We start from the raw sequence: 15,269 nt of genomic DNA, 5'->3' as shown, positions 1-15,269 counted from the left end.
TGAATGAATGTATGGCTCTCTTTTTACTTCATGGCTCCTGGGAAATCGAACTTACATTATCCGGCTTGACGGCAAGCACTGTACTCGCTAAACCATCTTGTGTGTCGGGAAAAATAATATTTCAAAATCCTAATGAAGAGAGAGAGACTCTCCTTTCTGCATCGCGACCTTCACATCGCTCCGCCCCCTTGTGGAGCAGCGCGTCTTCACTGGCCGCCTCAGCCCTTGGCCCCGCCTCCCTGCGGGCAGCTACTGCGCAGACTCAATGTCGTCTATTTCTAATGGAGCAGCTCCCGGTCCTCCAGAGCACCAAGCCAACTTTCTAGAGGAGCCCCTGAAGAAGCGCCACCCGGAAGTTCAGGCTTCCCAGAAGGGGCCCCCGGCGTGCTTTCTGTAACGCCCGCCGTTACTCCTACCCCGAGGCTTTCCTCAGGTTGCTGTCCTTTGACAGAAAAGATGAACGAAGTTACAGTGGCTGTTGCAGAAAGGGTTGCAGGGCTACGCGGTAAGGGATGAATCCCCGAAGTGCCTGGAGAGAACAGCCCTGGGCCTAGGCCCTGGCTGAAGGGCGGGATGAAAAGACTCCGGTTAATAGATCGCTACGGATAAAACCGAAGGAAGCTGTCGGGAGATCATGCTCGAGGGCAGGGTTCGTGGATGCCCAGGGATGAAGCTGCAAGGGTAAGTGGGGTCGATCTTGAGGGCTGAGACTGTCAAACACTATCTTGAGTAGCTTTTTTATTTTATTTTATTTTATTTATTTATTTATTTATTTATTTATTTTGAGACAAGATCTTGCCATCTAAGCCTAGACCAGCCTGGAACTCACGAATCCTCTTACCTCAGCTTCCCAAGTGCTAGGGTCATAGGCATGCACCACCAGCAGCAGCTCAGCTGTAAGAGGGGGTTTTAATGAGGACAGCGGCGCTCTGGTTTGGGCCATGAAATGTATAACTGGTGCCAGGCTGGGTCGGGCTGTGTTGATGGGCTGGAAACAGGAACTGCCTGATTTATATAATACGAATTCATTAGCAGGCCAGGCTCTTCCACCACGGCGAGCTTTTCCGTGAGAATAAGGGCTCTCCTTGCCTACCCAGCACCGAGAAGAGTGCCTGACGTGTAGTAGCAGCTAAGCAGTGTGCGAGTGGCTTTGCCTTTGGTAAGACATCTTAACCCACCGCAGAGCCAGTGCAGCTGAGGAGTAGAGGGAAGGTAGCAGAAGGTTGGAAGAACACCAAAAGCGCGGTCCTGGTCAGGAGGGTTTGCTGAGCTCTCCTGCACTAACCACTGACAACAGGCTCCAGTGGGCTCTAGAGACGGGTCCAGGGCCCAGAACACGGGACCACGGCGAAGTTCAGTCTCGCCGTCCAAGCGATGTCCTTCTTTCTGTTCACGCCCATGCCAGAGCTGGGGAATGTTTTGTGTTTGCTTTGAATATGCCCTTCTACAGGCCGGGAACCGCTAATGACGTTAAAGCCCGAGTAGCATCATTTAATAAAACCAGTCCCTGTCAGATGAGGCAAGAACTCTGTGCCTGCCCTTTCCCTTTCTGCCGCTTTCACTGAACGTCTTCCCACAGAGTATAATACTCAGCCAAGTTATTTTGTGACTTACCGTATATTCTGTTAGAACGTTCCAGAAAGTCGATAATGAAGCTGGGCCAGCTAAGGCACACCTATAAATCCAGACTTGGGAAATGGAGGCAGTAGAAACAGAAGTTCAAGCCAACCTGGGCTATTGGGATCCATATGTATGCGGGAGGCAGGTGAAATGTGTCTGTCCTTAATAAAGGCACGTGCTGGCCAGCCTAATGGTATGGGCTTAGATCCCAGCACGCACGTAAAAGCCAGATTTGACTGTGCACTGCTGTTACTCTCAAGATGGCGAGGAGGAGGAGAGGCAGGTGGATCCCAGGGCACACTAGCCAGTCAGTGAGCTCCATTCAGCGAGAGACCCTGTCTTGTAAGATGAGGGTGGGGGCAGTAGCCCCTGGCCTCTGCATGCACACACACATACTGCGTGCATGCACACACATACAATAATGACGTTTGGGTTTTTTTTTTTTTAAGTTAATAATGAGGGAATGGAGAGTTGGTTCGGGTTAAGAGCGACTTGTTGCTCTCCGAGAAAACCCATGTTAGATTCTCAACATCCACATGGTGCCTCACAACCATTCATAATTCCAGCTCCAAGGGACCGAACACTCCCTTTCTGACCTCTGAGGGGCACCGTACATGTGGCACACATGCATACGTGCAGGCATAACACCCATATGCACACAAAATGAAGAACAGTCGTTTTTAAAATTAGTAACGGCAAGAATCTGTCCTCAGTAATTATGACTTGAGTATCTGCTAGTGTTGGCGCTGAACTGGGCTGAGTAAGAGCAGACAGCCATAGAGCCTGCCCTCATGGATCTCCCAGTCTAAGGCAGGAGGCCAGGATTAATCCCACTATCAATAGCAAGTGGCTAATTACACACTGAAAATAACACAGAGCAAACTGCGGGTGATGGCGGTGGGGGGGTGGGTAATTTTACTACTGGACCACCTTAAAAAAATAGTTCTTTGGGATTGCTTTTGTGTGTTTGGGGTTTTGCATTGACCTGCATTGTTCCTTCCTTTTCCACTGCCAATTAAGGGGAGGCCTCCAGTTAGTGGAAGCGAGCAAGTAATTACAAACCCAGGGACTGGCAAGATGGCTCAGGGGTCAGGGTTAGGTCTTTGTCATCTCGACGCAAACCAGGGTCATCTGGACAGAGGGGACTTGAATTGAGAGAAGGGCTCTATCAGAGTGGCCTGTAGGCAAGTCTGTGAGGCATTGCTTTGAGTTTTGATGTGGGATCATCCAGCCCGCTGTGGCTGGTGCCACTCGTGGCTGTTATTTCGGGGTTCTATAAGAAAGCAGGCTGAGCAAGCCACGAGGAGCAAGTCAGTAAGCAGCACTCCTCCGTGTCTTCTACGTCAGTTTCTGCCCCTAAGTTCCTGCCCTGCTTTCCCTCAGTAATGAACAATATTTGGGATGTGTTAAGCCACATAAACCCTTTCCTCCCTAAATTGCTTTGGGTCATGGTCTGTTACAGCAATAAAAACCTATTAAGAGAAGTGGGGTAAAAGCCCTTGTCACCAGGCCTCACGGCTTCAGTCCGATCCCTGGGTCCACATGGTGGAAGGAGAGAACTGACTTCTGCCCATTATCTTCTGACCTACCTGCACGTGCACATCATGGCGCGCGCGCACACACGCACACACACACACACACACACACACTTGCAGACAAGCAGCACATGCCTTTAATCCCAGGGCAGAGGCAGACAGATGGGTCTCTGTATATTTGAGGCCTACCTGGGCTACATAGCAAGTTCTAGGACAGCCAGTGCTACAAAGTGAAGCCCTGTCAGGAAAAGAGAAAGAGAGAAAGAAAGAAAGAAAACACAAACAAACTCTGGTGCCCGAGATTTGATCACTGCCCCTTGGCGGCAGAAATGCCCTGTGGGGACACAGAGGAAGGGGATGCAGGATATCCAGAAGAGCCCTGATAGGCTGTGGTCAGACAGTGGGGAGGAGGACCCCACTGGTCAGAAGTCTAGGGAAGAAGAATAGGGCGGAAAAGGGAGGGAGAGTGGAACGGGAAGATAGGAGGGAGGGGATTACAATTGAGATGTAATGTAAATAAATTATAATAAAAATGAAAAAAAAATGAAAGAAATTACAGACTGAGGTACCCACTTTGCTATAGAGGAGTAACTAAAGTATTCGAAAGGAGTTGTGTCCTGTTTGGGCTCCAAGCACATCGCCCCTTCTGTCTCCTCTCATCTGAGGTGATAATAAGAACCTGGTGCAGAAATGGAGACAGCTGTAGTTCAAAGCAAGTAGAAAAGGAGGCTGCTGGGGACACAGCTCACTGGTAGAGAGCTCACTTAGCGTGCGTGAGATCCTGAAAGCAGGGGTGATGGGACCACACCTGTAATCCCAGCACCCGAGAGGCAGAGGCAGGAAGATCAGGAGTTCAAGGTCATCCTCAGCTACCTAGTGAGCCTGAGCTAGAGACAGAAGGAAAGGAGGAAGGGGAAAAAATAGAGCAAGAGAAAGAAAACGTTTTCTAAGGTGGAGTAGAGTTTAAAAATGCAAGGTCTGGGGCTAGAGATGGCTCATCAGATAAAGAACTTGCTGAACGGGCCTGATGCCTGAGTTTGAGATGTTTGTGCATGTACAAACACACACAAACACACCCACCCACCCCACCCTGTGTAAGGTGGAAAGAGAGAACCAACTTTACACAATTGTCCCCTGACATCCATACTTCTGTCGTGGCCTTGACATGCACATGGGACACACACATGAGAACAGTAACTTAATATGAGCTGGTAATAGTGGACTGGGTTTTAAAATGATAGCCATAACAAACTGTTAAACCCAATAATATTAAAAAATAAAATTAGCTAATAGCTCTGCGATATTGAACAGGTGAAAGAACTTTCTAGAACCTGTTTCCCTATGCCGTGGGGCCTACTACTCCAAGAAGCCGTTGAATGGGTGTTCATCAGGTGTGGCCAGGCAAAAACTTGTTTGTCAACCTGTTCTCTAATGCAATTTCACCAATTCCCCGCTGGCCAGACTTCATGAAGCCCTTGTTTGTTTTTGTTCGGTGCTAGGGATGGAACCTGGACAGCTGCATATGGTAGGCAGGTGCTCTACCACTGAGCCGCACCCTAGCCCCACACTGGGGGATTCTAGGCAGGTGCTCTACCATTGAGCCACACCCCAGACCCTCACTGGGGGATTCTAGGCAGGGGCTCTACTACTGAGCCACACCCCAGCCCCTCAGTGGGGGATTCTAGGCGGGTGCTCTACCACTGAGCCACACCCCAGCCCCTCACTGGGGGATTCTAGGAAGGTGCTCTGTCACTGAGCCATGCCCTAGCCCCTCACTGTGTGATCCTACCCAGGTACTTTATAACCAAGTTACATCCTCAACCTATGTTTTTGTTTGTTCATTTTTGATGCAGAGTCTCTCCATGTAGTTCTAGCTGACCTAGAACTCGCTATATAAACCAGGCTACCTTTGAGTTCATAGAGATCCTCCTGCCTCTGCCTCTCAAGTGCTGAGATTAAAGACATGCACTATCGTATCTGACTTTTGGGGTTTTTTTGGGGGGTGGTACGGTGTGGAGAAATGGCTGCATAGTTCAGAACACTTGTTGCCCTTACAGAGGACCCAGGTTTAGTTCACATCATCCACATGGTGGCTCACAACCATCCACAACTACTGTTTCAAGGGATCTGACCTCCTCTTCTGACTTTTGAAGGCACTAGGCATGCACATGGTGCACATTATACATGCATACAGAAAACATACATAGAAAAGAAATTATTTCATTGCTAGTGTGTGTGTGTGTGTGTGTGTGTGTGTGTGTGCGCGCGCGCACATGAGTTGAAGTGCTCTTGGAGACCAGAAGGTTATGTCACATCGCCTGGAACCATTATGGTTGCTGGGAGTCAAATTTGGGTCTTCTGCAAGAAAATGAAGTTATTTTAACCACTGAATGCCCCTGCGCGCGCGTGCACGCGCGCACACACACACACACACACACACACACACACACACACACACCCCTTTTTTTTGAGATGTGGTCTCAGGTTCGCATGGCCTTGGGTTCAGTCTTTAGCAAGGTGGAACTTGGATTGGTGATTCTCTTGCCCGTTCTTGTATAGCTAGGACTTTAGGCCCAGGACCACAGGCCCAGTGTGCCCTTGTCCTCACCCGCCTGGAACATTCTCCTGTGTTGCTCACTCCTTCCTGTCGTGCCTGGACTCCTCTCCCTCTGAGTGCATCATTGAGTTCCCGCAGGACCCTCCTCCTGGTCTTCCTCCTCCTCCTCCTCCTCCTCCGGTCCCTTCCTGTTACTCTGCAATGTACTTTCAACTCCCCAAATTAGTGTGTGGGTTTGTTTTTTTGTTTTGTTTTGGTTTTTGTTTTGTTTTGTTTTTGTTTTTGTTTTTTTTTGCTGGTGGTTTTCTTTTCCTTTCCCCTGCCCCACAGTTGTCGCTTTATTGTGGAGGATCCACACGTGCTACAGTCTGAGTGTGGAGGAGAGAGGACAACTTGGTGAAAGTTGGTTCTTTTCACCATGTGGGCCCCAGGGACCAAACTCAGGCCTCCAGGCTTGACAGCAAGCACCTTTACTGAGTGAGCCATCTTTTTATTCCTGTGATGAAGACAAGCCTCTGCCTCCCCAGTGCTGGGATTACAGGCATGTGCCACCGAGCGCGGCCTCAGCCCCCACCACTTAAATGAGAAAATGACTTCTTTCAAAACACAGCTCATACAAACGCCTGAGTTCTTCGAATCCCAGCTGTTTCTCCACCCCATGGACCCTGCTTTGGGGGTCTGTCCTATGCAGTTGAGTGCTCACACTGTCTCACTTATTCTGGCTTCTGAACCCATAAGTTAGAGCGCTCAGTCCTTCAAGATGCCGCCACCCCGGGTGGCCCCTGCGCTTGTGAGCAGCTGGCCTGGTTCAGATTGAAGACTTCTGGGGGTCATGAAGAGCTGCGGGGCTCAGGGCAGCACCTACCTTCTCTGGCTTCTTCTTAGGAAAGGCACAAGCTGGGATCGGCCAATCGGAAGGGTGTGTTGGCTGTGCACGGTAATTCATGGGCTCTCTGCGTGCATGATGCTTCCACGTGATTACCAGCCCAGAAGCTCTTGACCCCGCGCCCCCACCCAGTTGAGAGCTTTATGGAGCCTTCACTTGACTGTGTTGACTCAGTCTCCAGCCTGTCTCCCTCCCCTAACAAATGAGGGGCAGTTCGGCGCAAAGTTCCAGGCTTTGATCTGGACTGCGTTCCTCTGTGACCAGCCTCCATCCTGAAGCTGCCCAGGACCCACGAGGATCCACCTAGTGAGAATGAAAGTTGTCCTCATGCCTCAGGAAGAGCCAAGGGGCTCAGGACTTCAGTGCTCCCATGACCCCCCCATTAGGGATCCCACCTGGGTGTGGGAGTTCATATCCTAAACCCAGCACTTGGAGGCAGAGGAGGTAGATTTTGAAATTTAAGGCTATTCTGAGCCACGTAGGCTAGCCATTCCAGGCCAGCCAGGGCTACATAGCTATAGAATGAAAAAAAAAAAATCTGAACAACACAAAAACCATGTGTTATGAACCTGTGTCAGAAGCCAAATATGTATTTGTTTGCCTGTGTGTGGATAGATAGATAGATAGATATAGATATCACTTTGTTGCAATGTTTTGGGTTTAGTTTGTTTTTCATTTTTATTTTTATTTTTATTTTTATTTATTTTTAAAGATTTATTTATTTATTATGTATAGTATTCTACCTGCAAGTACACCTACATACCAGAATAGGGCACCAGATCTCATTTTAGATGGCTGTGAGCCACCATGTGGTTGCTGGGAATTGAACTCCCGACCTCTGGAAGAGCAGTCAGTGCTCTTAACCTCTGAGCCATCTCTCCAGGCCCCCCCTTTTTTTTTTTTTTTTTTTTTTTGAGACAGTTTTTCTGTAGCCTTGGCTGGCCTGGACTTGCTTCGCAGAGCAGGCTGGACTCGAATTCAGAGTTCCACCTGTCTCTACCTCCCTGAGTTCTGTGATTAAAGGTGTGCACCACCACAACCAACTGTTTTTCCCTTTTAAAGAGATTTCCTTTTAATTGTGTGTACATGTACATCTAATTCTGTTTGTGTGTCAGGTGCCCTTGGAGGCATCAGGTCCCTAGAACTGGGTTAGAGGAGGTTATGAACCACTTGGCCTGAGAACTGGCAACCGAACTTGGGTCTTCTAGAAAAGCAGACTTATTTCTTCTTTATTTTATTTTATTTTGGTTTTAAGACAGAGTTTCTCTATATAGCCCTAACTGTCCTAGAAGATCACTCTGTAGAACAGGCTGGCCCCAAGCACACAGAGATCCACCTGCCTCTGCTTTCTGAATGCAGGGACTAAAGGTATGCAATATCATGCCTGGCTAGGCCAGACTGTTTTCTCTTTCTTTTTTTCTTTTTTTTTTTTTTCCTTTTTTTGTTTTGTTTTGTTTTGGTTTGGTTTGGTTTGGTTTTTTGTTTTGGTGTGGGGTTTCCGAGACAGGGTTTTTCTCTGTAGCCTTGGTTGTCCTGGACTCACTATGTAGACCAGGCTGGCCTCGAACTCACAGAGATCCACCTGCCTCTGCTTCCCAAGTACTGGGATTAAAGGCGTGTATCACCACGCCCAGCTGTTTTTTGGTTTTTCAAGACAGGGTTTTTCTGTGTAGGCCTGGCTGTCCTGAACTCACTTTGTAGACCAGGCTGGCCTCGAACTCACAGAGATCCACCTGCCTCTGCTTCCCAAGTACTGGGATTAAAGGCATGTATCACCACGCCCAGCTGTTTTTGGTTTTTCAAGACAGGGTTTTTCTGTGTAGCCCTGGCTGTCCTGAACTCACTTTGTAGACCAGGCTGGCCTCGAACTCACAGAGAACCACCTGCCCCTGCAGCACAGAGTGCTGAGGTCATAGGCATGCCTATGCACAACCACCCTGCCCTGCTGTAAAGCATTTTTTAAAATTAGTGATTGATGGGGTAGGACCCAGTCCATTGTGGGTGGTGCCATCCCTGGGCTAGTGGTCTTGGTTTCTATCAGGAAGCAGGCTGAGCTGAGCAGTGGTGGCACACGCCTTTAATCCCAGCACTCAGGAAACAGAGGCAAGCAGATCTGTAAATTCGAGGCCAGCCTGGTCTACAGAGCTAGTTCGAGGACAGCCAAGGCTACACAAAGAAACACTGCCTTGAAAAAGGAAGGAAGGAAAGCAAGCAAGGAAGGAGGGTGAGTGGGAAAGAAGGAAAAAGGAACAAACAAGCAAGCAGGCTGAGCAAGCCAGTAAGCAGCATTCCTCCATGCCCTCTGGGTCAGTTGCTCACTTCCTGTTCCTCCTTGGCTTGTGCCGTCTTGACTTCCTCAGATGATGAACGGTGATCTGGAAGCGTAAGCTGAATAAACCCTCTCCTCCCTAAATTGCTTTGGTCATGGTGTTTCCTCACAACAGCAGTAACCCTAACTAAGACAGTGAGAGAATCTGTTTCAAAAGCAAAATAAAAACAAACAAACAAACAAAAAACAACGGACGATTGGCACCTAAGGAGTGTGATATGCAAGATTGATTTCTGACCTCCACATGCACACACGGGGAAGGGAGTGAGGGAGCAAATTAAAATTGTGCAACCACAAAAAAAAGGGGGGGGGAGGAGTTTTGGTCATAACTGCTGATCTCAATAAACTGATCTCAATACGTGGGAGGCAGAGGCAGGCAGATCTGAGTTCAAGGCCAGCCAGGGTGACATAGTAAAGACCCTGTCTCAAAAAAACATAGAAACGAAAGGAATGTGTTAAGTCTTTGCTATAAGCCTTAAATTCCGTTGTATAACTAAAGGTCAAGATGAAAGGTCCAAAAAAGTCACTAACCACTTACTGCTCCTAATACTAAAATCCTAGAAGGTAACATTTGCCACTTGCTCCTCCTCGGGCTAAAGGTTTAGGTAATTATCTATGACCAGATTATCCCCAGACACGCAAAGAAATTATATTCGAAAGATCTGGCCCTGCAAGAGATAGCTTTTTATTTTTATTTATTTATTGGGGGGGGGGGGATTTTTGAGACAAGGCTTCTCTGTGTTAGCCTTGGCTGTCCTGGACTCACTTTGTAGACCAGGCTGGCCTCGAACTCACAGCGATCTGCCTGCCTCTGCCTCCTGAGTGCTGGGATTAAAGGCGTGCGCCACCACTGACCGGCCCAGCTTTCTAACTTTATTTTTAATTACGTGTATGCGTTTGTGTCTGTATGAGAACATACGCATGGAAGTGCAGTTGCCATGAAAGTCAGAAGAGGGCATCGGGTCCCCTGGAGCTGGGATCAAGGGGCTTGGTTGTGACCCACCCAGTATGGGTGCTGGGAAATGAACATGGCTCCCCCGCTAGAGCAGTATGGGCCTTTAACCCCTGAACTGGCTTTCCTACCCTGTCAGCATTTCTTCACATTCCTACCTATTACAGTGGCTGTCCACTATGATCACGTGACCCAAGTTTGCCTGATGGAGGGGGAAATAGAGTTACTAAACCCTCTTATATTGTGGAAGCTGAGGCCCTCAGGCCCCTGGTGTTTATTTGGGTTTTGTTGCAAACACTGGAAATAATCCAGGGTCCTAGAGTGAGGGGTTGTTAGAGTGGTCCCTAGGGTAATGTGATCCTTGGATGAGGTAGAGTCTAGCTAGGACACCAGGGGAGTCCAAAAAGCATCCCAGGGTAAGCGCTAGCGCCACCTCCGGCCCCTAGGCACAGGAGGAAGGGGCGGGGCTTCCACAGGTCGATGCCGGAAGTGCCTCTCCGCCCCTGCTACTGGACCATGGAGACCGTGTCCCAGTAGAGACCTTAGTGTGAGGCTTGCAGGGGTGGTGGCCATGGAGGCCGTGCTGAACGAGCTGGTGTCTGTGGAGGATCTGAAGGTGAGGCCTGGGTCAGAGGAAAGAGGAGGGTAGAATCGGAAAGAGCAGTTCCTGAGGCGAGCTGACTGAGGCCAAACATAGCCGGCTTCTTATTGCCGGGGAAGCCGAACTACGGCTCCCAGCAGCCTCTGCGGCGTCCTGCTTCTTGTAGCAACCTGCTCTGTGTTCCTAGCCCTGATGGGAGTTGTAGTTTCCAGTGTTTGGTCAACTCAGACCTGAGGCCTGAAGTCTTAATGTAAAGTAGAGTTGGGAATTTGGGGAATCCGTGCAGGAATGAGGTAGCATTTTAACCGGAGTACGCTTTCGCTAGTGTTGAGTCCCGCACGGTGCTAAGTTCACTGCATGGTAGCCCTCATCCTTGTAGCGGTGTTCTAGAATTAAGTTACGGCAGATTCAGGCCCCAAAGAGTAGCGTAGGACGGGACCGGCGGCCTCAAGTGAAGGCTGCGTAGGAGGTCGTTTAGCTGCTGGGTTTGTGTATTTACTGGTCAGCTACTTGGGGTCAGCTGGTCAGGTAGCAGTACCCGCAGCTGCCACCAGGTGGCATCTCCTCCTGGTACCACTAGGGGCTGGGTGCAGGGACCTTCTGAGAGGAGGGCACAGAGCCTGGGTCCCAGGGATGGAGCTGGCAGAAGCTGGAGTTCCGGGTACCAGTATCGACAAGTGGAAGGCGGAGGATAGGAAAAATGTTGTCTAACTGGCGTTTAGACACCAGGGTCAGCCGAGAATGGTGGACGCCCTTTGTTTCTAAATGATCCCTCTTCTCTCTAACGACAGAATTTTGAAAGGAAATTTCAGTCTGAGCAGGCAGCTGGCTCTGTGTCCAAGAGCACGCAGTTTGAGTATGCCTGGTGCCTGGTGCGAAGCAAGTACAACGATGACATCCGTAAAGGCATCCTGCTGCTGGAGGGTAAGGCGCTGGGTCCCCCAGCCCCACTGCTCAGCCGGCAGCCAGTCTGTCCTCTGCTGCCCTTGACCTCACCCCTCCGGGACTCTTTTCAACACGGAACCCTCACCTCATAGCTCAGTAACCACCAGTAAATTCACAGCTGCAAAGGACTAGATTTATTCTATCCTTAACCTCAACGTCTGAACGTTTATTCAGGTGGAAAATGCTGTGGGGGGGGGGGAATAAAACAAAAAACACGTTCTCGGTCTGGGGAGATGACTCAGTGCTTCCTGTGCAGTCATAAAGACCTGAGCTTGAATCCTCAGCCCCTGTGGAGAAAGCTGCGTGTGGCTACAAGTACATATATTGCGAGTAGTGGGGTAGGGGGGTCTTGCTTGCTACAGTCTTAGCTCCTCGTTCAGTGGGAGACCTTTTCTCAAGGGAACAGGGTAGAGTGTGAGAGCAAGACACTAGACGTCCTCTGGCCCTCGCGTGTGCATCAGAATATAGGCATCCATATGTCACATGCACACACACACACACAGTATCCACAAAACATTCTTGTTCAGTTATTAACAGTCATTTAGAAAGTTCTAGAGATTACAAATACGATCCTAGCACTCCAAAGGTGGAGGTATGGGGACATAGTTCAGTAGTAGAGCACTAACTGCAGAGATGGAGGCAGGAAGGTCAGAAGTTCAAGGCCAGAGCCAGCACCATACAGACCAAATTTGAGGTCAGCCTGGGATACATGAGCCCTCCTGTCTAAAAAAAGAAAAAGCATCTTTGGGGGAATATAGGCAGATTGTATGCAGGTGCTGTTTAATTTTTTTTTTTTTTTTTTTTTTTTTTTTTTTTTTTTTTTTTTTTGGTTTTTTGAGACAGGGTTTCTCTGTGTAGCCTTGCCTGTCCTGGACTCGCTTTGTAGACCAGGCTGGCCTCGAACTCACAGCGATCCGCCTGCCTCTGCCTCCCGAGTGCTGGGATTAAAGGCGTGAGCCACCACGCCCGGCTGGTGCTGTTTAATTTTATATAAGGGCCTTTACATCTACAGATTTTTGGTTCTGAGGGTGTCTTGGGATAATACCAGGCTATCAGGGGACAGTACTGTACTAAAAGCTGCCTGTGTCGTTCAGTCATTTTTGACTTTGACACAGGGTCTCTGTGTAGCTCAGGCTGCATCAAGCTCTGAACCTTGCCTCAGCCACCTTAGTGCTGAGAAGTCAGGGTGCCACCTGCTCTGGACTCTTTGTAAAAGCAAATACTGTCTGTCCCCTTACTTTGATCAGTTCGGATTATTCAAGTTTCTTTTACAGTAGGGCACAGCAATGGAAATGGTCTTGAGCATTTGAGTCTCATTAGGGACACACAGTCGGACATCGAGAAGGTCTCAACACTGCAAAACTATGTAGAGGCAAAGTATGGTTGTCCACACGAGTAACTCCAGCACTCGAGAGACTGAGGCAGCCTGATTGAGAGTTTAAAAGCAGCCTGGGCTACATAGTGAGTCCCTATCTTGACCCCCATCACACACACAAGCACAAAATGAAAAAAGTCAGGTGAGGGTCACTCAGGGAAAGTAAGTTAAAGAGAAGGGGTGCATTGTGGGCCAAGAGTGGTGGTGCACGCCTTTAATCCCAGCACTCAGGAGGCAGAGGCAGGCAGATCTCTGCGGTGGAGGCCAGCCTGGTCTACAGAGTGAGTTCCAGGACAGCCAGGGCTACACAGAGCAACCCTGTGTCAGATAGCAAAACAAAACAAAAGGCTTATGTCAGTAGAGCGCCTGTCTACTGTGTATGAACATAGGTTCCCTTCCACTCCCTGCACCTCGTAAGTCACTGGTCCTGTACCACTCAGGAGGTGACAGCAGGAGGCTTACAAGTTACAGTCATCCTCAGCGAGATGACACAAGGCAGGAGTGGCCTTGCAGTGAGACCCATAGCTGGCCGGTGGGAATGCTCCCATTGGTGCAGACTGGAATGCTGCCGCCTGCGTGTGTCACAGGTGTCTGGCAGTCTCATGCTGCCTCAGGGCTGTCACTGGAAAGCTGGGGGTGCTAGGAACTGATAGTGAGGTCCAGGACAGTGACCTTCCTAGGATCCTAGAGTGAGTCCATGTAGCAGGACCTGTGGAGCACAGTGTTAGAAAGAGAATCCAGCTGGGCAGTGGTGGCGCACACCAGTAATCCCAGCAGAAGCGGAAGTGGGTCGATCTCTGTGAGTTTGAGGCCAGCCTGGTCTACAAAGTGAGTCCAGGGCAGTGAAGGCTACACAGAGAAACCCTGTCTCGAAAAACCAAAATAATAATAATAATAATAATAATAATAATAATAATAATAATAATAATAATAAAAGAAATAAAGAGATAACTTTCTCCCCTCTCCAACCTCCTCCAGAGCTGTTGCCCAAAGGGAGCAAAGAGGAACAGCGGGATTATGTCTTCTACCTGGCAGTGGGCAACTACCGACTCAAGGTAAGGCTGCAGCGCCCTCCTTTGCACCCCGTGGTCCACCTGAGTCCACCCTCCCCGCCCCAGCCACAGCCCTGGCCCTCAGGAAGCTAGCAAAGGGCAGTGGGCCGGCGCAATGGGGAGTGCATGGGTAAAGAGTAATCCCAGGATAGACTCTGAGGGAAGGTGAGAGAGTATCAGGGTGTGGGGACCATGGTGACGTCAGGGTTGGGGTGCTGCCCCGTGCCTGTAGCTGTTATCTCTGCTAGCTTATCACCCCCCCACAGCTGGGCTGTTTGTGAACTCTACTCTGTGGGGTGGGGCTGTAGTGGGGGTGGAGGAGGAAGGATGAGCCGGGGCCGAAGAAGGACACCCTTGGGTGGGGGGTGGCAAGAGGAGCATCCCAGGGAGCCCACGGTGTGAGGTGTGCTCTTCCCTCTGATTGCAGGAATATGAGAAGGCTCTAAAGTATGTGCGAGGACTACTGCAGACTGAGCCCCAGAACAACCAGGCGAAGGAGCTGGAGCGCCTCATTGACAAGGCCATGAAGAAAGGTGACAGGCCTCTTGCCTTCTGCTCTTCCTGCCCCCTCATTCCTAGGGCCCTTGGGAGCACTCTCACATAGTCCTTTATCAGACCTACCCTCTAAGGTCTCAGTAATTCTGGAGCTCCAACCCCGACTCTGGCTATATGGGTGCCCCACTTCTGTGGAGGGGTGTGTGGTCAGGGGCCCCGGGGGCGGGACCCATCTGCTCATGCCTCCCCCTTTCCTTTTCCAGATGGACTGGTAGGCATGGCCATTGTTGGTGGCATGGCCCTGGGTGTGGCGGGGCTGGCTGGACTCATCGGACTCGCTGTCTCCAAGTCCAAATCCTGAAGGCAGCCTCTCTGCCCTGCTCTCTGCCCCTGGGGTGCCTAGGAGCCTGGGGCACACTGGAAGAGGGTCCTGCCCATCCTCACCATCCTCCCCTTTCCTTCCACATCCCTTGCTGCCCACCTCTGCAGTCTGCAGTACCCTCAGCCTCCCACCCCTGACACCTGTTGATTATCTCTGCTTGGCAATGAGTGTAAATAAAATTGGGCTGTGGCTTGGGAACCTCTGTGTCTGAGAGAGTCTGTTAAGGGAGAAGCAAGTTCACTGGGTGCACTGTGGCCCTCACTGCCTCCCCCGCACCCTCCAGGTTCCTCTGCCAGCCCACACCCTTCCTTCCTGCCCTGTCCTGAATCCACTGAGCAGGGACAGAACAGCTAGGAGGACATGGCTTTTCCATCGCCCCAGAATCACGGGAGAGAAGGCGAACAGAAGAGGGAACAGCAGTCTGGGATTTATGACTTTGGTCTCCTCTGACCCACTCAGCTGCCTGGGAGCTTTCCACTGCAGGGGGCCCCCACTGGGCTTCCTCCAAAAACCTCCGCCCTTCCCTGCCTTTGTCTTCCT

At 50.2% G+C, this 15,269-nt stretch overlaps 1 protein-coding gene across 2 annotated transcripts; it reads left to right on the top strand.

The window, feature by feature from the left end:
* Positions 1-401: 401 nt before the first annotated feature.
* On the top strand, positions 402-14,927 carry FIS1 (fission, mitochondrial 1). Of its 2 annotated transcripts, none has more exons than XM_084761313.1 (5): positions 402-681; positions 11,272-11,404; positions 13,779-13,855; positions 14,280-14,385; positions 14,611-14,927. In XM_084761313.1, exons 1-5 carry the CDS (start codon positions 658-660, stop codon positions 14,706-14,708), a joined length of 438 nt encoding a protein of 145 aa, XP_084617439.1. In that variant the 5' UTR covers positions 402-657; the 3' UTR covers positions 14,709-14,927. The 2 variants fall into 2 exon arrangements, with proteins under 2 accessions (XP_084617439.1, XP_084617438.1); XM_084761312.1 differs by lacking the exon at positions 402-681 and adding an exon at positions 10,340-10,495.
* Positions 14,928-15,269: the final 342 nt, after the last annotated feature.

Source organism: Acomys minous (assembly GCF_964271855.1).
Source record: "Acomys minous genome assembly, chromosome: 16".
NCBI classification, from domain to species: Eukaryota; Metazoa; Chordata; class Mammalia; order Rodentia; family Muridae; genus Acomys; species Acomys minous.
This window is presented reverse-complemented; position numbering and strand designations above follow the sequence as displayed.